A 24,459-nucleotide genomic window follows, 5' to 3' on the forward strand; every position below is an offset into this window, starting at 1 on the left:
TTTGAGTGTATCATGGCCATGGGAGACAAAGAAGTTAGATTGCAACTTTAAATCAATCATTATCAAACATTTTCACTAAACCAAGGCAGCCAAGAATAAATAAATCGGTTGACACAAAAGCAACATTGGCACATTGAAATGTTAACCTCTCCCCCAGTCAAAATGATTTAACTGTATTTAGTCAGATGAATGCCTGTTTCTTTTAGCTAATGTTTATCAAACTTTTGCATGAAAACTGTCACATTATCATGGAGAATAAAATGTATCGTTGATCTGAGTCTCCTGACTTCTCTTGTGGCGCATAAGACCCAGGGATTTACACTAGATATGACATGAAAGAAAATCATAGATGTTGTAAATGATTGCCAGCATTGACTTTATCCAACTGAATGGCAGTCATGATGACTGCAATCGACCAACACAAAGGGCGAGTTCGACATTGCAGCCGACTTTAAAGGCGAGTCGAGATTGACAGATCTCCAAATGTCCTTGCATCGTAAATAACTACTCTGTTGGTGCGTTCCTTTGCCAAATCTTACAATGCCTGGATAGGTGTTTTAAGTATCGGCTAACCACAAATGTTAGCAATCTGTCAGTTAATGACAGACGTTGGTCAAGTTCCCCTGATCAGATGTTGGATGCATCAACCAATGGTTGTGTGCCACGTCAGACTGACAGATTTCTATAACATGATGTGGTTGGCTTATGTAAAATACCTATCCAGGCATTGTAAGATCTGGCAGGCGACGGCTGGGAAGAGAAACACGCCCGTTGTCAGTCAGTCACAATTTACCCATTTATCACGGTTTTGATGCTCTCGAACACGGCCACAATCAAATCAAATTTTATTTGTCACATACACATGGTTAGCAGATGTTAATGCGAGTGTAGCGAAATGCTTGTGCTTCCTAGTTCCGACAATGCAGTAATAACCAACAAGTAATCTAGCTAACAATTCCAAAACGACTACCTTATAGACATGGGGATAAAGAATATGTACATAAAGATATATGAATGAGTGATGGTACAGAGCGGCATAGGCAAGATACAGTAGATGGTATTGAGTGCAGTATATACATATGAGATGAGTATGTAAACAAAGTGGCATAGTTAAAGTGGCTAGTGATACATGTATTACATAAAGATGCAGTAGATGATATAGAGTACAGTATATACGTATACATATGAGATTAATAATGTAGGGTATGTAAACATATTAGGTAGCATTGTTTAAAGTGGCTAGTGATATATTTTACATCATTACATCAATACATAGAGCAACTGAGATCGGATATCTATAGACTTCTAGCTGTTTGGTTACAGTGGACATTATCTTTGATGCTGAAACTGATTTAGACATAGCATTACACTTTAGATGCTGTTTGGTAATTCATTTTTCTCACTTCTATGAATAGTCAACCAAACTAATACAATTACATTCAACAAGACGGTTTGATTTAGTTTGATAGCTCTGAAAATTGGATGCTGTCCCTTTAAAGGAATTGACCTTTCACTCACTTCCTATTACAACGATTGTACTTCCTGTGTAACTATGCGCATGTGGTAAACAAGAATAAGCATGGATTTTGCGAGTAAGTGGAGTAGTTTACTGACAAGTCCAAGCCTTAAACATTTAACAGAAGCAGGCTACGGCATACCGAAGGAAAAACAACATGCCGCTGTTCAGGACCTAACGAAGGCTCATATTGAGTCGTTTGACCAAGCAGTTTCAGAAGGACTGTGTCGTGCTGTACAGGTAGGCGAACTTTCACGTGGGACAGTCAGTGCTGTGTCAGCCGTGCCTCCCCAAGCCACAATGTTGGCCAAACGTATATTTTTAATATGTCTTGTGTCCACTTGCAAGTGGTGCGTTTAGGATTTTGAAAATGCTCCATTATTGAAAGAAATCAACATTTTGCTCCATGAAGTAATCAAATCAAAGTTTATTTGTCACGTGAGCCGAATACAACAATGCTTACAGGCTTTAACCAATAGTGCAAAAAAAGGTGTTAGGTTAATAAGAAAATAAATAAAACAGTAAAAAGACAGGCTATATACAGGCAGCGGTTAGTCGGGCTGATTGAGGTAGTATGTACATGTAGATATGGTTAAAGTGACTATGCATATATGATGAACAGAGAGTAACAGTAGCGTTAAAGAGGGGTTGGCGGGTGGTGGGATACAATGCAGATAGCCCGGGTAGCCACTGTGCGGGAGCACTGGTTGGTAGTCCCAGTTGAGCTAGACTTGGCACTCCGGTACCGCTTGCCATGCGGTAGTAGAGAGAACAGTCTGTGGCTGGGGTCTTTGACACATTTTTGGACCTTCCTCTGACACCGCCTAGAGGTCCTGGATGGCAGGCAGCTTAGCCCCAGTGATATACTTGTCTGTATGCACTACCCTCTGTAGTGCCTTGCGGCCAGAGGCCGAGCAATGGCCGTACCAGGCAGTGATGCAACCACGCTCTTGGCATTGCAGCTGTAGAACCTTTTGAGGATCTCAGGACCCATGCCAATTTTTTTTTGTTTTCTGAGGGGGAATAGGCTTTGTCGTGCCCTCTTCACGACTGTCTTGGTGTGTTTGGACCATTCTAGTTTGTTGATGTGGACACAGGAACTTGAAGCTCTCAACCTGCCCCACTACAGCCCCGTCGATGAGAATGGGGGGTGTGCTCGGTCCTCCTTTTCCTGTAGTCCCTAGTCTTGGTTATGTTGAGGGATAGGTTGTTATTCTGGAACCACACGGCCAGGTCTCTGACCTCCTCCTTATATGCTGTCTCGTCATTGTCTGTGATCAGGCCTACCACTGTTGTCGTCTGCAAACTTAATGATGGTGTTGGAGTCGTGCTTGGCCATGCAGTCGTGGGTGAACAGGGAGTTCAGGAGGGGACTGAGCACGGACACCTGTGGAGCTCCAGTGTTCAGTATCAGCGTTGCAGATGTGTTGCTACCTACCCTCACTACCTGGGGGTGGCCCATCAGGAAGTCCAGAATCCAGTTGCAGAGGGAGGTGTATAGTCCCCAGATCCTTAGCTTAGTGATGAGCTTTGAGGGTACTATGGTGTTGAACGCTGAGTCAATGAATAGCATTCTCACATAATTGTTCCTTTTGTCCAGGTGGGAAAGGGCAGTGTGGAGTGCAATAGAGATTGCATTATCTGTGGATCTGTTTGGGCGGTATGTAAATTGGAGTGGGTCTAGGGTTTCTGGGATAATGGTGTTGATGTGAGCCATTACCAACCTTTCAAAGCACTTCATGGCTTTGGACGTGAGTGCTACGGGTCTGTAGTCATTTAGGCTGGTTGCCTTTGTGTTCCTGGGCACAGGGACTGTGGTGGTCTGCTTGAAACATGTTGGTATTACAGACTCAATCAGGGACATGCTGAAAATGTCAGTGAAGACACCTGACAGTTGGTCAGCACATGCCCGGAGAACACGTCCTGGTAATCTGTCTGGCCCCGCAGCCTTGTGTATGTTGACCTGTTTAAAGATATTACCGGCGTCGGCTACGGAGAACGTGATCACACAGTCGTCCGGAACAGCTAAATGCTCTCATGCATGCCTCAGTCTTGCTTGCCTAGAAGTCAGCAAAGAAGTGATTTTGCTCATCTGGTAGGCTCGTGTCACTGGGCAGCTCGCAGCTGTGCTTCCCTTTGTAGTCTGTAATAGTTTGCAAGCCCTGCCACATCTGACGAGCGTCGGTGCCGGTGTAGTACGATTCAATCTTAGCCCTGTATTGACGCTTTGCCTGTTTGATGGTTCGTCGCAGGGCATAGCTGGATTTCTTGTAAGCTTCCGGGTTAGAGTCCCGCACCTTGAAAGCGGCAGCTCTACCCTTTAGCTCAGTGCGGATGTTGCCTGTAATCCATGGCTTCTGGTTGGGATATTTACGTACAGTCACTTTGGGGACGACGTCCTCGATGCACTTATTGAATAAGCCAGTGACTGATGTGGTGTACTCCTCAATGCCATCGGAGGAATCCCGGAACATGTTCCAGTCTGTGATAGCAAAACAGTCCTGTAGCTTAGCATCTGCTTCATCTGACCACTTTTTTTTTTTTTAAAGACCGAGTCACTGGTGCTTCCTGCTTTAATTTTCACTTGTAAGCAGGAATCGGGAGGATAGAGTTGTGGTCGGATTTACCAAATGGAGGGCGAGGGAGTGCTTTGTACGCGTCTCTGTGTGTGGAGTACAGGTGATCTAGAATTTTTTTTCCCCTCTGGTTGCACATTTAACATGTTGGTAGAACTTATTTAAGTTTCCCTGTATTAAAGTCTCTGGCCACTAGGAGCGCCGCCTCTGGGTGAGTGGTTTGCTTATTTCCATATAGAGCTCACTGAGTGCTGTCTTAGTGCCAGCATCTGTCTGTGGTGGTAAATAAACAGCCATGAAAAGTATAGCTGAAAACTCTCTAGGCACCCCTCATCTTACCTGAGTTTGCTGTTCTATCTTGCCAGTGCAGAGTATATCCCGCTAGCTGAATATCCATGTCGTCATCCAGCCACGATTCCGTGAAACATAGGATATTACAGTTTTTTATGTCCCGTTGGTAGGATATTTGTGATCGTACCTCGTCTAATTTATTGTCCAATGATTGCACGTTGGCGAGTAGTATTGATGGTAACGGCAGCTTTCCCAGTCGACTTCTCCGGGTCCTGACCAGGCATCCGGCTCTTTGTCCTCTGTACCTGCGTCGCTTCCTCTTGCAAATAACAGGGTTGTCGGTCCTTTGGGGTGTTTGGAGAATGTCTTGTGCGTCGTCTTTGTTGTAGAAAAAATCTTTGTCTAATCCTAGGTGAGTGATTGCTGTCCTGATATCCAGAAGCAATTTTTTGCCGTAAGATACGGTTGCAGAAACATTACGTACAAAATAAGTTGCAAATAACGCGAAAAACCCCCACATAATAGCACAATTGGTTAGGAGACCGTAAAACTGCCCTTTCTTCTGCCGCCATTTTGTTAATCCAACAACCTGTACACCACCATCTTGTCTATTTCAAATCTTGTCATTAATTAAGATAGGGGTGTCATGACATGCTGCACTTTGGGGAAGACCCACCTGTTTCAATCAATGAGAGATTTGAAATTGACACGGTCAAGGTTGGTTGAAAATGATGTGCTACACAACCGTACCTAACCTGTAATTCACAGTAATGGATACCAACATTTTTTGGTTGTTACACCAGATAATGTGAGTTAATCTGTAACTATGCAGCAACCTGGTTGTAGTTGATATCTGTCATGCAAAACCATGGGTTTGGAGAGTTCATGTATAAATATTTGTTCCATTTCTCATTTTCAGGCCATCCGTCCCTTGGAGTTTATGTTTAAAAATGACCGGATCAGCCTGGCATTTGTGGAGGCCACCATCTTTAAACCAGTGGTGGGCAAAGGAAGCATCTGCCGGGACCTGAGGGTGTTCCCAGCAGAGTGCAGAGGGAGACGCTGCTCCTACCGGGGGAAGCTTGTGGTAAGCTTGCCTGCAAACCCAACACCTGTACCATATGGATTGTACTGTATATGACGGTCAAGACGAGGTCTTTCTACAATCTATCACAAGACTTGCCCATTGTGATGAATTTAAGTTTTGTGCTGTGATTCTTCACAGGCAGATGTCAGCTGGTCCGTGAATGGGGTTCCCAAAGGCATCATCAAGCAGTCTCTGGGCCAGTTGCCCATCATGGTGAAGTCTAGGCTGTGTAACCTACATGGGCTCCCTCCCAAAGAGCTCATTGAGCACCATGAGGAGGCTGAGGTAGGAGAATGGCACGCTTCCTACCCGTGCTGTGGCAGGGTTTCCTTTAGCCGGTAATAGCTGGCTTTTGGGCGTAAAAAAAAATAAAGCAGTTAAATAAAATTGCCATCGGCCAATTGTCTGGGAGAAGAAAGAAAAAATCCCATTGCAAAATAAGGCTTTTTAGCCTATTCATTGATAGAAATACCAGTTTATGTAAATACATTTGACCGGTCATGCTTGTCGGTCTATGAGTTAATTTGCATAAATCCGTGGAATTAAATTGCCATGTGTGCATATTTGTTATCTTATCACATGGGCACGGCATACAGATACAGAGCCTTTGAACGGAAAATCTGTCAGGCAGCACTTTTACACGGCCAGTCATTGTGCAACGATTCTAAATGCACTCGTGTGTTAAAAATAGCTAATATTTTTATTTCTCAACTGGTAATTGAAGCGGCCTCTCCATTCGCCATTCAAATGCATAGTCAACAGAAGGCAGGCTTCATCAGTGTGTCACATACCAACAACCTACAGCTACTTAATTGTTTGAAACCTTGCTTTAAAGTAGCCTAGGAAAAATCTGACCAAATACGTGAAGGCAGTTATTTCATAGACTTCCATATGCCATTGAAACCAGTAGCCTAATTCTAATTTTCTATTGGTTTTCAACTATCTTTCATTGTCCAGTAGCCAAATGCATTACTGCGCTGCTAATGTTAAGAAGTAATAGTTTATCAACATTTTTCAACTAAACGTTCTGATCTGATGCATCAGATGTATTGCTTTTTACTTACTGGTTGTGTGAATTTGATATGTATCGTCCCTGAGTCTGTTTGGGCTATTTCTTTCTAGGCAAGCTGACCATTAGAATATGTAAACTTTTCTTCTATGGGGATAGTAGACTAACATAGGCTCCTAGGTTGCACATTCTAAAGGCTAGGTGAAGCATTCCCTAAGTAAATTGACAAAATGATATAGCCTTATTAGCCTACTAAATACAATCATTCAAAATGGGTTACTAAAGCATGATTTGGCCACAGAGGATCATTAGCTTCCCCTAGCTTTAAAAAAAAAAAAACGAGCCAGTGGAAGCTGTAAAGATATTTTTTTTTAGTTATCAAAATTCAGCCATGTCCTTGGTGAGTGCTCACTGCACTGAGCATATTCACTCATTAACATTGTTGGGTCAGTGCCACTGTTTTTTTCCATCCAAAGGATGCTGAGTTATTATTAGCCTAAATTATGACTATTCCGTCTACTTATCACATTATGAATAGTAGGCCTGCAAATGCGATGATCCATGGAATGCTTTATTAAAAGGTGCATTTTTATGGTGAAATTCATTCCCCAGTTATGTACCCAATGCATACATGTCCGGTAAATTAAAATGCTGCCGGTCAAATGTCCTGCGCTACATTTTCATAACGGAAAATCCTGATCTGTGGGAACCAGTCAATCTGATAATTTATGCTTCGACGCAAAAATCAAGGCACATTTTTCTGCTTTTACACGTACATTTTACAGTTTGCAATGCGTCTTTACATTTCTTTAGATTCAATCTCTCTTTCTCTCCATCCTCATTGAAACAGGAAATGGGTGGTTATTTTATTGTGAATGGGAACGAGAAGGTTATTCGCATGCTGATCATGCCAAGGAGGAACTACCCTATCGCTATGTCAAGGCCGAAGTGGAAGAACAGAGGCCAGGGATACACTCAGTATGGTACGCAAGGCAGTTAATGTACACAATGTGGAGGGTGTTAATGTACAAGCCGAACATTGCATTGTTGGAGCAGTTGAGTCCCATGGCCTACTATAAGTAGCCTGACATTTGATTATCGCAGTCCGATCGCCTTGATGCAGACATAAGCTAAAGCTATTCTTTGTCTGTCTCCCCAGGTGTCTCAATGCACTGTGTGAAGGAGGAGCACACCGCTATCAATATGAACCTGCATTACCTGGACAATGGGACTGTGATGCTCAACTTCATATACCAGAAAGAGCTATTCTTCCTCCCCCTGGGCTTTGCACTAAAGGTGAGATGGAGCAGTGATATTTGGAATAGGAACTTGCATGTGACATTAAAGTCTGTCCACTAGGTTTTTATGCATGCGACACATGAGAATTGGGCCAAATGGCCTATACTGTACGAAATTACAATATATATTTAACATTTTAACCACATTGCCTTTCTGTTTTGGCCAGGCTCTAGTGGACTTCACAGACTTCCAGATTTACCAGGAGCTGATCAAAGGTCGTGAGGCGAACTCCTTCTACAAGAGCTGTGTGTCTGAGATGCTGCGACTCGTCATGGAGGAGGGCTGCATCACCCGCGGCAAGGTGCTCAACTACCTGGGCGAGCGCTTCCGGGTCAAGATGAACCTGCCAGAGTGGTACACCCATGAACAGTGTGCCAACTACCTGCTAGAGTAAGTGTTTGTGTGTGTTATTAATAACTTCACCATGCTCAAAGTGATATTCAATGTCTGCTTCTTTTTTTTTTTACCCATCTACCAATAGGCGCCCTTCTTTGCGAGGCATTGGAAAACCTCCCTGGTCTTTACAGTTGACTCTGTGTTTGAAATTCACGGCTCGACTGAGGGACCTTACAATTATCTGTATGTGTGGGGTACAGAGATGAGGTAGTCATTCAAAAAGTAATGCAGTCCATGCAACTTATGTGACTTGTTAAGCAAATCTTTACTCTTGAACTTATTTAGGCTTGCCATAACAAAGGGGTTGAATTCTTATTGACTCAAGACATTTCAGCTTTTCATTTTTAATTGCATTCTAAAGACATTGACCGGGTCAGCTCTAGCAGGGCAGAAATTTGGTGAACTGAATTGTTGGAAAGGTGCCATCCTGTGACGGTGCCAAGTTGAAAGTCACTGAGCTCTTCAGTACGTGCCATTCTACCTCCAATGTTGGTCTATGGCGATTGCATGGCGGTGTGCTCGATTTTTATACACCTGTCCGCCACTAGTGTAACTGAAATAGCCGAATACACTAATTTGAAGGGGTGCCCACATACTTTTGGCCATGTAGTGAATGCCTATAGCAGACACTTATTATGATGACTTAGTCATGAGTGGGTCTATTTTTTATTTTTTTTTGGTGTATGGAATCTAACCAACTATCCTGACGTTGCAAGCACCATGCTCTACCAACACACACACACACACACACACTCTTTATGGAATGTGTCGTGTCTCTCTGTTCAGCCAGTGCATCTGTATCCACCTGAGGTCGGACGTGGAGAAGTTCTACCTGCTGTGTCTGATGACGCGGAAGCTATTCACGTTTGCCAAGCAGGAGTGCATGGAGGAGAACCCGGACAGTCTGATGTGTCAGGAGGTGCTCACGCCAGGACGGCTCTACCTAATGTTTCTCAAGGTCAGTTCAGACATCAGGACAGCCCTGCACTGGACTACTGACAAATGATGAACAGTTCTGGATCTGACGTATTGGTGAATCAAAAACAATTTCTTGTCAAGCTGCTACAACATTGTGGGGAACAGAAGTTGTCATGTTTGGCATGGGTAATGTAAAAACACCACAACAATGTCAGGCCAGAATGCTAGTGGTGAAACCTTGACTGTAAGGCCTTGGTATTAAAATCACACTCTAGTTGTCCTCCAGGTCATATAATTCCTCTGTCGGATGTGTTTTAACCATTTGCAATGTGATGATAGGAGAAGATGGCTGCCTGGATGGTGTCTGTGAAACTGTCTATGGACAAGAGGGCCCATAGGCTGACTGGTGGGATGAGCTCTGATAATCTGGTGAAGATGTTCAACATGGGCTCTGATGTTACTCATCCCTTTGAGTATCTGCTAGCCACTGGGAATCTCACTTCAAAGACGGGTATGCTGTGATACAAAACATTCTACTTATTTGTCATTACAACGTATCCACTGTTCTATTTTTCTCAATTTTTCTCTATTTTACTTGGAGTTATGCAGATATACATGACGTGTATAAGTTACCTAGAAACGCATGCTGGTCCTGAGATTCTGTTCCTCTTCCCTCCTGCCGTCAGGTCTGGGCATGCTCCAGAACACGGGACTGTGTGTGGTGGCCGACAAGCTCAATTTCATCCGCTACCTGTCCCACTTCCGCTGTGTGCACAGAGGTGCAGCCTTTGCCAAGATGAGGACCACCTCCGTACGTCGTCTGCTGCCCGAGTCCTGGGGCTTCCTGTGCCCTGTGCACACCCCCGACGGAGAGCCCTGCGGCCTCATGAACCACATGACGGCCCACTGTGAAATCATAGCCCCGGCCCTGCCCACCACCACCCTCCCTGCCCTGCTCTGCTCCCTCGGTGAGTACAGACAAACCTGGGAATTGTGAATATATATATATATATATATATATATATATATATATATATATATATATATATATATATATATATATATATATATATATAGCTAGCTGCCTCACTATGGCGTCCTCCATGTCGTAGCAAGTGTTGGAGATCAGAGACGATGCTGTTGGTTCCAATGGGGTAGTTGTACATGACAAACACTGAACATGTGTCCAAAGTGAAACACAAAGGCCTGGGATTCAACGTGATAGGATATCCAAGGTTACGTCACTCACTGCGATTAGCATGCAGCTGGAACCTATTGGGTCCTAAGGTTTATTCGTACATACTGTGTGTCGACATGTGAAAATGCTCAGTCATTTATATGCGGTTGTGTTTGTCCCATCGTTCTCCTCCAGGTGTGACTCCTGTGGATGGTTCTCCTGGCAGGGCCTACACTGACTGCTATCCTGTGCTCCTGGATGGTGCCATGGTGGGTTGGGTAGAGACTGATCTGGCCCCCTTCCTCGCAGACTCCCTCCGCAGGTTCAAGGTAAGGCAGGGCATCTCCCAACCATCTGCAGTTATAACATGGGTTTGATCGTCACTCACTTATTTAATAGATAATTCATCACACATGAATAGTGGCAGCTAGTTAGGTTTTTCTGCCTCTTACTCATTCTAGTTCATGCCATTCTCTTGCAGGTGTTGAAGGAGAAGAAGATCCCTCCCTGGACTGAGATAGTTCTGGTTCCCCAGACCAGCAAGGCCAGCATGTACCCAGGCCTGTACCTCTTCACCACCCCCTGCCGCATGGTGCGGCCTGTTCACAACCTGGCCCTGGGCCAGCAGGAACTGATCGGCACCTTTGAACAGGTACTACAGTCGCAGGCTGCTTAAAATGTCTCAATTCCTGGGCATCCTTAGTAAACCCCCTAGTTACTAATCATAGCCTCTGGGACAAGGAGGGATGCTAGATCAAACTCGTTTTCAAGCTGAGGGTCTTGTCAGTGATTCTTTGTTTTGTCAACTCTAGGACAGTCATTACAGTAATTGTTGGAAGTTGATTCTTGAGTTTGGTTGGTAGTGTCATGTCAGTACCTAGTTACTTGTAGATGGTTAGTCTGACCGTGGCTTCAGAAAGTATTCATACCACTTGACTTATTACACATTTTGTTGTAATAAAAATTTAAAAAATCACCCATCTACACACAATACCCCACAATGACAAAGTGAAAATATGTTATCAATGTATAAAATGAAATACAGAAATCACATTTACATAAGTATTCACACCCCCGAGTCAATACATGTTAGAATCACCTAACATGTATTGAATAAGCTTTCTGGGTAAGTCTGTCTTAGAGCTTTGCACACCTGGATTGTACAATATTTGCACATTTGTTCTTTTTTAAGTTCTTCAATCTCTATGAAGTTGGTGGTTGATCATTTTTAGACAGACATTTTCAAATCTTGCCATAGATTTTCAAACAGATTTAAGGCAAAACTGTAACTAGTTCACTCAGGAACATTAATGTTGTCTTGGTAAGCAAGTCCAGTGTATATTTGGCCTTGTGTTTTAGGTTATTGTCCTGCTGAAAGGTGAATTTGTCTCCCAGTGTTTGGGTGTTGTTGAGCAGCTAATAAGTAGAATCAGATGTGTTAAATTAGGGTTGGACTGAAATGCCACAGGACGGTAGATCTCCAGGAAGAGGTTTGGGCAGCCCTGCTCTATCAGGTTGAATGGGGAGCATTGCTGCACAGCTATGTTCAGGTCTCTCCAGAGATGTTGGATTGGGTTAAAGTCCAGGCTCTGGCTGGCCCACTCAAGGACATTGAGACTTGTCCCGAAGCCACTCCTGCATTGTCTTGGCTGTGTGCTTAGGGTTGTTGTCCTGTTGGAAGGTGAGCCGTCACCACAGTCTGTGGTCCTGAGAGCTCTGGAGCAGGTTTTCATCAAGGATCTCTGTACTTTACTCCGTTCATCTTTCCTTCGACCACATGGTGTGATTTTTGCTCTGATAGATACTGTCAACTGTGGGACCTTTTATATAGACAGGTGTGTGCCTTTTCAAATCATGTCCAGTTAATTGAATTTACAACAGGTGGCCTCCAATGAAGTTGTAGAAAGGATGATGAATGGAAACAGGAAGCACCTGAGCTCAATTTCGATTCTCATAGCAAAGGGTCTGAATACTTACAGTACCTGTCAAGTTTGTACACACCTACTCATTCAAGGGTTTTTCTTTATTTTTACTATTTTTTACATTGTAGAATAATAGTGAAGAAATCATAACTATGAAATAACTCATATAGCATTATGTACACTGCTCAAAAAAATAAAGGGAACACATTAACAACACAATGTAACTCCAAGTCAATCACACTTCTGTGAAATCAAACTGTCCACTTAGGAAGCAACACTGACTGACAATATATTTCACATGCTGTTGTGCAAATGGATTGACAACAGGTGGAAATTATAGGCATTTAGCAAGACACCCCCAATAACGGAGTGGTTCTGCAGGTGGGGACCACAGACCACTTCTCAGTTCCTATGCTTCCTGGCTGATGTTTTTGGTCACTTTTGAATGCTGGCGGTGCTTTCACTCTAGTGGTAGCATGAGACGGAGTCTACAACCCACACAACTGGCTCAGGTAGTGCAGCTCATCCAGGATGGCACATCAATGCGAGATGTGACAAGAAGGTTTGCTGTGTCTGTCAGCGTAGTGTCCAGAGCATGGAGGCGCTACCAGAAGACAGGCCAGTACATCAGGAGACGTGGAGGAGGCCGTAGGAGGGCAACAACCCAGCAGCAGGACCACTACCTCCGCCTTTGTGCAAGGAGGAGCAGGAGGAGCATTGCCAGAGCCCTGCAAAATGACCTCCAGCAGGCCACAAATGTGCATGTGTCTGCTCAAACGGTCAGAAATAGACTCCATGAGGGTGGTATGAGGGCCCGACGTCCACAGGTGGGGGTTGTGCTTACAGCCCAACACCATGCAGGACGTTTGGCATTTGCCAAGATTGGCAAATTCGCCACTGGGGCTCTGTGTTCTTCACAGATGAAAGCAGGTTCACACTGAGCACATGTGACAGTCTGGAGACGCCGTGGAGAACGTTCTGCTGCCTGCAACATCCTCCAGCATGACAGGTTTGGCAGTGGGTCAGTCATGGTGTGGGGTGGCATTTCTTTGGGGGGCCGCACAGCCCTCCATGTGCTCGCCAGAGGTAGCTTGACTGCCATTAGGTACCGATATGAGATCCTCAGACCCCTTGTGAGACCATATGCTGGTGCGGTTGGCCCTGGGTTCGTCCTAATGCAAGATAATGCTACCTCGTGTAGTTGGAGTGTGTCGGCAGTTCCTGCAAGAGGAAGGCATTGATGCTATGGACTGGCCCGCCCGTTCCCCAGACTTGAATCCAATTGGGCACATCTGGGACATCATGTCTCGCTCCATCCACCAACGCCACGTTGCACCACAGACTGTCCAGGAGTTGGCGGATGCTTTAGTCCAGGTCTGGGAGGAGATCCCTCAGGAGACCATCCGCCACCTCATCAGGAGCATTCCCAGGCGTTGTAGGGAGGTCATACAGGCACGTGGAGGCCACACACACTACTGAGCCTCATTTTGACATGTTTTAAAGACATTACATCAAAGTTGGATCAGCCTGTAGTCTGGTTTTCCACTTTGATTTTGAGTGTGACTCCAAATCCAGACCTCCATGGGTTGATACATTTGATTTCCATTGATAATTTTTGTGATTTTGTTGTCAGCACATTCAACTATGTAAAGAAAAAAGTATTTAATAAGAATATTTCATTCATTCAGATCTAGGATGTGTTATTTTAGTGTTCCCTTTATTTTTTTGAGCAGTGTAGTAACCAAAAAAGTGTTCAAATATATTTTGAGTTTCTTCAAAGTAGCCACACTTTGCCTTGATGGCAGCTTTGCACACTCTTGGCATTCTCTCAACCTGCTTCATGAGGTAGTCACTTGGAATTTATTTCAATTAACAGGTGTGCCTTGTTAAAAGGTAATTTGTGGAATTTCTTTCCTTAATGCGTTTTGAGCCAGTCAATTGTGTTGTGACAAGGTAGGGATGGTATACAGACTTGGGCTTTTATCAAATAGGGCTAAGTCTGTATTATGGCAAGAACCGCACAAATAAGCAAAGGGAAATGACAGTCCATTACTTTAAGACATGAAGGTCAGTCAATCCTCAAAAATGTGAAGACCTTTGAAGGTTTCTATAAGTGCAGTCACAAAAACCATCAGGCGCTATGATGAAATTGGATTAAATTGGCTCTCATGAGGACCACTACAGGAAAGGAAGACCGAGTTACCTCTGCTGCAGAGGATAAGTTCATTGGAGTTAACTGCACCACAGATTGCAACTCCAAAAAATGCTTCACAGAATTCAAGTAACGGACACATCTCAAATTCAACTGTTTAGAGAAGACTGTGTGAATCAGGTCTTCATGGTCGAATTGCTGCAGAGAAACCACTACTAAAGGACACCAATATGAAGAGATTTGCTTGGGCTAAGAAACACGTGCAATGGACATTAGACCAGTGGAAATCTGTCCTTTGGTCTGATTAGTACAAATTTGAGATTTTTGGTTCCAACCGCAATGTCTTTTGAGAAACGCAGAGTAGGTGAACGGATGATCTCCGCTTGTGTGGTTCCCACCGTAAAGCATGGAGGAGGTTTGGGGGTGTTTTGCTGGTCACACTGTCTTATTTTATTTAGAATTCAAGGACCATTTCATAAGCATGGCTACCACAGCATTCTGCCGCGACATGCTATCCCATCTGAGTTGCACTTAGTCCCACTTTCATTAGTTTTTTTTAAAGGACAATGACCCAAACCCCACCTCCATGCTGTGTAATGGCTATTTGACCGAGGAGAGTGATGAAGTGCTGCATTTAAAAAAAAAAATTATTCACCTTTATTTAACCAGGTAGGCTAGTTGTGAACAAGTTCTCATTTGCAACTGCGGCCTGGCCAAGATAAAGCATAGCAGTTCGACACATACAACAACACATAGTTGTGAACACATGGAATGAACAAAACATAGTCAATAATACAGTAGAAAAAAAGAAAAACAGTCTATATACAGTGAGTGCAAATTTGGTCAAATAAGGGAGTTAAGGCAATTAAACATTGGAATGGTAGATGTGCGAAAGATGGATGTGCAAATAGAGATACTGTGGAGCAAAATAAATGAATACAATATGGGAATGAGGTAGATGGGCTGTATACAGATGGGCTATGAACAGGTGCAGTGATCTGTGAGCTGCTCTGACAGCTGGTTCTTAAAGCTAGTGAGGGAGATGGGAATCTCCAGCTGCATCAGATGACCTGGCCTCCACAATCACCCAACCTCAACCAAATTGAGATGGTTTGGGATGAGTTGGACCGCAGAGTGAAGTAAAAGCAGCCAACAAGTGCTCCGCATATGTGAGAACTCCTTCAAGACTGTTGGAAAAGCATTCCTCATGCAGCTGGTTGAGAGAATGCCAAGATTGTGCAAAGGGTGGCTATTTTGAAGAATCTAAAATGTATTTTTTGGTTACTACATGATTTCATGTTATTTCATAGTTTTGATATTTTTCACCTGTATTCTACAATTTAGAAAAGAGTAAAAAATAAAAACCCTTGAATAAGTAGGTGTCAACCTTTTGACTGGTACAGTATGTAAAAATGGTATTTCTGTTTTCTATGTTTAATAAATTTGGTAAAATGTCTAAACCTGTTTTCGCTTTGTCATTATGGTGTGTAGATTGCTGAGGATAATATACAGTGCCTTGCGAAAGTATTCGGCCCCCTTGAACTTTGCGACCTTTTGCCACATTTCAGGCTTCAAACATAAAGATATAAAACTGTATTTTTTTTGTGAAGAATCAACAACAAGTGGGACACAATCATGAAGTGGAACGACATTTATTGGATATTTCAAACTTTTTTAACAAATCAAAAACTGAAATTGTGCGTGCAAAATTATTCAGCCCCCTTAAGTTAATACTTTGTAGCGCCACCTTTTGCTGCGATTACAGCTGTAAGTCGCTTGGGGTATGTCTATCAGTTTTGCACATCGAGAGACTGAATTTTTCCCCCATTCCTCCTTGCAAAACAGCTCGAGCTCAGTGAGGTTGGATGGAGAGCATTTGAACAGCAGTTTTCAGTTCTTTCCACAGATTCTCGATTGGATTCAGGACTTTGACTTGGTCATTCTAACACCTGAATATGTTTATTTTTGAACCATTCCATTGTAGTTTTTGCTTTATGTTTTAGATCATTGTCTTGTTGGAAGACAAATCTCCGTCCCAGTCTCAGGTCTTTTGCAGACTCCATCAGGTTTTCTTCCAGAATGGTCCTGTATTTGGCTCCATCCATCTTCCCATCAATTTTAACCATCTTCCCTGTCCCTGCTGAAGAAAAGCAGGCCCAAACCATGATGCTGCCACCACCATGTTTGACAGTGGGGATGGTGTGTTCAGCTGTGTTGCTTTTACGCCAAACATAACGTTTTGCATTGTTGCCAAAAAGTTCAATTTTGGTTTCATCTGACCAGATCACCTTCTTCCACATGTTTGGTGTGTCTCCCAGGTGGCTTGTGGCAAACTTTAAACAACACTTTTTATGGATATCTTTAAGAAATGGCTTTCTTCTTGCCACTCTTCCATAAAGGCCAGATTTGTGCAATATACGACTGATTGTTGTCCTATGGACAGAGTCTCCCACCTCAGCTGTAGATCTCTGCAGGTCATCCAGAGTGATCATGGGCCTCTTGGCTGCTCTGATCAGTCTTCTCCTTGTATGAGCTGAAAGTTTAGAGGGACGGCCAGGTCTTGGTAGATTTGCAGTGGTCTGATACTCCTTCCATTTCAATATTATCGCTTGCACAGTGCTCCTTGGGATGTTTAAAGCTTGGGAAATCTTTTTGTATCCAAATCCGGCTTTAAACTTCTTCACAACAGTATCTCGGACCTGCCTGGTGTGTTCCTTGTTCTTCATGATGCTCTCTGCGCTTTTAACGGACCTCTGAGACTATCACAGTGCAGGTGCATTTATACGGAGACTTGATTACACACAGGTGGATTGTATTTATCATCATTAGTCATTTAGGTCAACATTGGATCATTCAGAGATCCTCACTGAACTTCTGGAGAGAGTTTGCTGCACTGAAAGTAAAGGGGCTGAATAATTTTGCACGCCCAATTTTTCAGTTTGATTTGTTAAAAAAGTTTGAAATATCCAATAAATGTCGTTCCACTTCATGATTGTGTCCCACTTGTTGTTGATTCTTCACAAAAAAATACAGTTTTATATCTTTATGTTTGAAGCCTGAAATGTGGCAAAAGGTCGCAAAGTTCAAGGGGGCCGAATACTTTCGCAAGGCACTGTATATTTTTTTTAATCCATTTTTAAAATCAGGCTAACTTACCATTTTGAAAAAGTAAATGGGTCTGTACTTTTCAGAAGGAACTGTATATATCTACCAATAGGAGCCCTTTGCGAGGCATTGCAAAACTTTCCTGGTCTTTGTTGTTGAATGTTTGAAATTCACTGCTCGACTGAGGGTCCTTACAATTATTTTTTATGTGTGGGGTACAGCGATGAGGTAGTCATTCAAACAGCCATGCAGTCCATGCAACTTATTATGTGATTTGTTACGCAGATTTTTACTCCTGAACTTATTTAGGCTTGTCAACAAAGGGGTTGAATACTTATTGACTCAAGACAGTTCAGCTATTTCATTTTTAATTAATTTGTAAACATTTCTGTAGGCTAGTGACACCTAAATGTACTCAATTTTTAAATTCAGGTTGCAACACAACAAAATGTGCTAAAAGTAAAGGGTTGTGAATACTTTCTGAAGGACTGTATATGTTTTAGTCCTAATTCCTTAGAGGCTTGTGGTATGGTGTGGCCGCTCCTTCCGACTTAACTTAATTATTTTAAGCAATAAGGCCCAAGGTGGTGTGGTATGGCCAATATACCACAGCTAAGGGCTGTCCTTATGCAGGACGCAACGTGGAGAGCCTGGATACAGCCCTTAAACCATGGGATATTGGCAATATACCACAAACCTTGAGTTGCCTTATTGCTATTATAAGCTGGTTACAAATGTAATTAGAGCATTTAAGAAACGTTTTGGCACACCTGTGGTATACGGTCTGATGCATTCAGCCAATCAGCATCCAGGGCTGGAACTACCCAGTTTATAATCTCATTTATACACCCAAATCTACAGAATGCTGTGATGTTTGCTTCTTGTGTGGACAGTTCGAGACAGTACCTTATTCTGTTCGAGTACACGGAAACATTTGTGAATTAAGCTTCTCTCTCCTGTTTGACAGCTCTACATCAACGTGGGCATCAGTGAGGATGAGATTGAGCCGGGTGTGACCACCCACCAGGAGCTCTTCCTCCACAGCATGCTGAGCGTGGTGGCTAACTTTATCCCTTACTCGGACCACAACCAGAGTCCCAGGAACATGTACCAGTGCCAGATGGGTAAGGGTGCACCACGTTTTCAGAAGCAGGCATCTCTGGTGTTTTCTGAGTTCAGATACCCTTAGATACCTTTTTTTTCAGCTAATTCCTATACAGAGAACACTACATGTGAAAAAATGTGCTTTATTCTTCTAGAATGCCTGACTTTTTAAAAATGATCCCGTAGATGTTGGTGTAACTCATCTTCTCCTCCACAGGTAAACAGACCATGGGCTTCCCCCTCCACTCGTTCCAGGACCGCTCGGACAACAAGCTGTACCGCCTTCAGACCCCTCAGAGCCCTCTGGTCAGGCCTGTCATGTACGACCACTACAACATGGACAACTACCCCATCGGCACCAACGCCATTGTCGCTGTGATCTCCTACACTGGCTACGATATGGAGGACGCCATGGTGAGACAGCTAGCTCTACATAAATTCACTTTTTATTTACCCATTGGCTGATTTCACTGTACCAGGTGTGTGTGTGTGTAGAATACATGTATACTGTGTGTGTGTGTGTGTGTGTGTGTATATTCGTACGTGTTCTATTTTAATTCCGTTTGCGCCTAGATCCTGAACAAGTCCTCGTGGGAGAGGGGCTTTGCTCATGGCTGTGTTTACAAGACTGAGCTGGTGGACCTGGCAGAGAAGATGAAGGGCGAGGACAACCTGGTGTTTGGGGTCAAACCCGGTGACCCCAAGGTAATGGACAAACTGGACGCTGATGGGCTGCCCTCCATCGGCACAGTGCTACAACATGGAGACCCCTTCTACAGCTACATCAACCTCAACACCGGACAGACCTTTGTCAACTTTTACAAGTGAGTTATCCAGTTTGGCCTAATGTTCTTTCCATTGTCATACCATAGTGTTGACTATTTCTCTACTCTATGATGATGAGTTGGCCAGATGCAGCGGCTAATGCAATTTTATAACCTGCTGTCTTGTAGGAGTCAAGAAAGCTGTGTAGTAGACAACATCAAGGTGTGCAGCAATGACGTGGGCTCGGGCCGCTTCAAGCGCGTCTGCATCACCGTGCGAGTGCCCCGTAACCCCACCATCGGGGACAAGTTCGCCAGCCGCCACGGGCAGAAGGGTATCCTGAGCCGCCTGTGGCCTGCCGAGGACATGCCCTTCACAGAGAGCGGCATGACCCCCGACATTCTGTTCAACCCTCACGGCTTCCCCTCCCGCATGACCATCGGCATGCTCATCGAGAGCATGGCCGGCAAGTCGGGCGCCCTCCACGGCCTGTGCCACGACGCCACTCCCTTCACTTTCTCCGAGGAGAACTCGGCACTGGAGCATTTTGGGGATATGTTGCGCGCTGCTGGCTACAACCACTATGGCACCGAGCGCCTCTACAGCGGCCTCAGCGGCCTGGAGCTAGAGGCGGACATCTTCATCGGCGTGGTCTACTACCAGAGGCTGCGTCACATGGTCTCCGACAAGTTCCAGGTGAGGACCACTGGCGCGCGGGACAAGGTGACCAACCAGCCGGTGGGCGGAAGGAACATCCAGGGGGGCATCCGCTTCGGGGAGATGGAGCGCGACGCCCTGCTGGCCCACGGGACATCCTTCCTGCTCCACGACCGCCTCTTCAACTGCTCTGATCGCTCTGTGGCACAGGTGTGTGTGGACTGTGGTAGCCTACTGTCCCCTCTACTGGAGAAACCACCACCCCACTGGTCGGCCACACGCCACCGCAAGACTGTCTGCCTCCTCTGCGGCAAGAGTGACTCCATCGATACGGTGTCTGTGCCATACGTCTTCCGCTACTTTGTTGCCGAGCTGGCGGCGATGAACATCAAAATCAAATTGGACGTGAAGTAAATTCAGTGTGAAGTTTGTTCAGTCTACCTACCAGCCACAGACAGTGCTATATTGTGCACAGGAAGTTTGTCTTCTCCCGTGTGTGACTGGCAGTGTTCAGATATTAGGCCTTATGTTTTGTATTAAATGCTTTATCTCCAAATATTATCTGTCACATGTAAAAGTAAAAAATATGATTGCAAAGAACTTACTGGAGTTTACACAATTACCTGAACTACAAAGCCATACTGCTCACCAGAATGGCCAAGTGCTTGAGGTTTACCCTCTTGTTGTCCAGAATGGTCTCTACCTATCATAAGTTATGGCTAAATTGAGACTTTGGTCAAGGATGGATAGAACTTTCCAAAAATGTTCAGAAGTTACAAAGATATTGTACAGTAACTGTCTAACATACACAATATTGTTTTGTAAGTCAGTATATTTAGAGTGAAATACTCTAAGAAAATACATTGTGATGGTGTACATTGCGCATGACACAGTCGATTGTGACTACTAGGTAATAAAAGGTTTGTCAATGACTAACTACACTTTACTCTTCAGACTGACAATCGATACACGTTCAAGTTGTTCCTGTCATAACCAGCACTTTGAAGGAGACAATGTTGTTCACAGGGCTTTAGATTCTTGTGTCCTGTTTCTTATACCTACCAGAAGATGCTGGTGGGAGGAGCTGTAGGAGGACAGGCTCATTATAATGGCTGGAATGGAATCAATGGAACGGAGCGTTGTTTCCATTGGTTTGATTCCGTTCCAGCCATTTACAATGAGCCGCTCCTCCCACCAGCCCACCAGCCCACTGCTACCTACTTCCCCCAACAGATAAAGTAGTCAAATGTATAATATTTTTTATTTTAAGAGTAGACAATGACCAAATGACGTGGCCTATTGCATTGTTATGTAAACACAATTATTACACCCTTTCACCCACATTGAAGATGAAAGAAAAGCAGCTGATTTTGATTTTCACAATTCCCTTTTTACAAGAAACCCATGTCATTAATGCAGGCCTTTGGAAACAATCTTCATTTACGGTACATTTGGAAAGTATTCAGACCCCTTGACTATTTCCACATTTTGTTTGTAAGCCGTATTCTAACATTGCCCCCTCAATCTACACACAATACCCCATAATAACAAAGCAAAAACAGTTTTATTTTTAAATTTGCAAATGTATTAAAAATAAAAATGTAATCACATAAGTATTCAAACTATGCACTCAGTACTTTGTTGAAGCACCTTTGGCAGAGATTACAGCCTTGAGTCTTGGGTATAACGGTACAAGCTTGGCACCTGTATTTGGGGAGTTTCTCCCATTCTTTTCTGCCAATCCTCGCAAGCTCTGTCAGGTTGGATGGGGAGCGTCGCTGCACCTGGAGCAGGTTTTCAAGAATCTGTACTTTGCTCCGTTCATCATTCCCTCGATCCTGACAAGTCTCCCAGACCCTGAAAAACATCCCCACAGCAGGATGCTACCACCACCATGCTTCACCGTAGGGATGGTGTTGGCCAGATGATGAGCGATGCCTAATTTCCTCTAGACGTGACGCTTGGCATTCAGGCCAAAGAGTTCAAACTTGGTTTCATCAGACTTGGGCTGTGGCGGTCACAAAATTGTCAGCCCGTGACTGTTAACATACACATTTAGCATCTCCTGGCTTCCACACAGCCTACAAGCCACTGAAGCAGACCTTTGGAACATCTACAGTATAATAATAAATCCATGTAATATAGCCTACATCTTTACAATAAATCCATGATTTATTTTGGACAGGTCTAAAGAAGCATGATATGAAGAAAATGTAGTCTGTTTCAGAAGAACAGAGTAGTGTACTCGAGTTGTCCTAATGTGGCTATGCCAAACGGCTGTGGGCTACGCTAGTTCATTCAGAATTCCATGGCATTATTTATATTACTTTATAGTATGAAGAATACAATTGAACAAAGCTGAACAAAATAAATTCTACAAACTATTTGGGGGCTATTCTGTGTTGAGCAGTTAAAGAAATAGGTCATCCTATATCTAGATGATTAATTTAGTTACTAATGTAACTTTAGTTCTACAAACATTGGGCTATGTTTTTTTTATATACATTTTAAGGATGCAAAAAGTCACTTGCAAGGCTCTGCTTTGTTTTTTATACCCCTTTTTTCTCCCCAATTTCATGGTATCCAATTGGTAGTAGTTACAGTCTTGTCTCATCGCTGCAACTCCCGTACGGACTCTGGAGAAGCGAAGGTTGAGAGACATGAGTCCTCCGAAACACAACCCAATCTAGCCACACTGCACATCCAACCCGGAAGCCAGCCGCACCAATGTGTCGGAGGAAACACCGTACACCTGGCAACCTGGTCAGCATGCGCTGCACCCGGCCCGCCACAGGAGTCGCTAGTGTGCGATGAGACAAGGATATCCCTGCCGGCCAAGCCCTCCCTAACCCGGACGACGCTGGGCCAATCGTGCGTCGCCCCATGGACCTCCCGGTCGCGGCCGGCTGCCACAGAGCCTGGGCTCAAACCTAGAATCTCTGGTGGCACAGCTAGCACTGCAATGCAGTGCTTTAGACCACTGCGCCAATCGGGAGGCCCCCTGCTTTGTTTTTTGTGCAGGCTGAGCACACGTCATTAGTCTCGCATTCACAATTTGACAAGCACTTGATAATGCCTCGAATTTCACGATGGCATCCCCTTTGAGGTTGTAATGCACCCTTAAAAAAAAATCCATGCTTTTGTTGTGCCCTTCTCCCTGAGTGCTGCATGCTCTCCATCATGATTGGGTCTTTCTCACAGGTTACAAGTGAAGACAGACATATCGGGACACAACTGCGCATGTCCTTATTAGAGGTCGACCGATTAATTAGAATGGCTGATTAATTAGGGCCGATTTCAAGTTTTCATAACAATCGGAAATTGGTCGATTTTGCAGATTTTATTTTTTACACCTTTATTTGATCTTTATTTAAGAACACATTCTTATTTTCAATGACGGCCTAGGAATGGTGGGTTAACTGCCTTTTTCAGTGGCAGAACGACAGATTTTTACCTTGTCAGCTCAGGGATTCAATCTTGCAACCTTACGGTTAACTAGTCCAACGCTCAAACCACCTGCCTCACGAGGAGCCCGCCTGTTACGTGAATGCAGTAAGAAGCCAAGGTGAGTTGCAAGCTAGCCTTAAACTTAATCAATCATGATCACTAGTTATAACTACAAATGGTTGATGATATTACTAGTTTATCTAGCGTGTCCTGCGTTGCATATTATCGATGCAGTGCGCATTCGCGAAAAAGGACTGTAGTTGCTCCAACGTGTACCTAACCATAAACATCAATGCCTTTCTTAAAATCAATATACATAAGTATAGATTTTTAAACCTGCATATTTAGCTAAAAGAAATAGAGGTTAGCCGGCAACATTAACTAGGTGAAATTGTGTCACTTCTCTTGCGTTCATTGCACGCAGAGTCAGGGTATATGCAACAGTTTGGGCCACCTGGCTCATTGCGAACTAATTTGCCAGAATTTTACGTAATTATGACATAGCATTGAAGGTTGTGCAATGTAACAAGAATATTTAGACTTATGGATGCCACCTGTTAGATAAAATACGGAACGGTTCCGTATTTCACTGAAAGAATAAATGTTTTGTTTTCGAGATGATAGTTTCCGGATTCGACCATATTAATGACCTAAGGCTTGTATTTCTGTGTGTTATAATTAAGTCTATGATTTGATAGAGCAGTCTGACTGAGCGATGGTGGGCACCAGCAGGCTCATAAGCATTCATTCAAACAGCACTTTTGTGCGTTTTGCCAGCAGCTCTGCTGTTTATGAATTCAAGCCTATCAACTCCCAAGATTAGGCTGGTGTAACGATGTGAAATGGCTAGCTAGTTAGCGGGGTGCGCGCTAATAGTGTTTCAAACGTCACTCGCTCTGAGACTTGGAGTAGTTGTTCCCCATGGGTAACGCTGCTTCAAGGGTGGCTGTTGTGTTGCTGGTTCGAGCCCAGGGAGGAGCGAGGAGAGGGACGGAAGTTATACTGTTACACTGGCAATACTAAAGTGCATTTAAGATC

The 24,459-nt window shown here is 43.9% G+C and overlaps 1 protein-coding gene across 1 annotated transcript; it reads left to right on the forward strand.

Annotated features, from left to right (window-relative positions):
- Positions 1 to 1,183: 1,183 nt before the first annotated feature.
- On the forward strand, positions 1,184 to 21,592 carry polr1b (RNA polymerase I subunit B). The gene is made up of 15 exons (XM_021607695.2): positions 1,184 to 1,756; positions 5,303 to 5,470; positions 5,609 to 5,755; positions 7,330 to 7,462; positions 7,639 to 7,775; positions 7,945 to 8,168; positions 8,961 to 9,132; positions 9,432 to 9,603; positions 9,779 to 10,060; positions 10,465 to 10,598; positions 10,751 to 10,921; positions 18,416 to 18,572; positions 18,770 to 18,966; positions 19,126 to 19,376; positions 19,506 to 21,592. Exons 1-15 carry the CDS (start codon positions 1,580 to 1,582, stop codon positions 20,386 to 20,388), a joined length of 3,405 nt encoding a protein of 1,134 aa, XP_021463370.2. The 5' UTR covers positions 1,184 to 1,579; the 3' UTR covers positions 20,389 to 21,592.
- The last annotated feature ends 2,867 nt before the right edge of the window (positions 21,593 to 24,459 follow it).

The sequence above is a fragment of the Oncorhynchus mykiss genome, chromosome 1 (genome assembly GCF_013265735.2).
Source record: "Oncorhynchus mykiss isolate Arlee chromosome 1, USDA_OmykA_1.1, whole genome shotgun sequence".
NCBI lineage: Eukaryota > Metazoa > Chordata > Actinopteri > Salmoniformes > Salmonidae > Oncorhynchus > Oncorhynchus mykiss.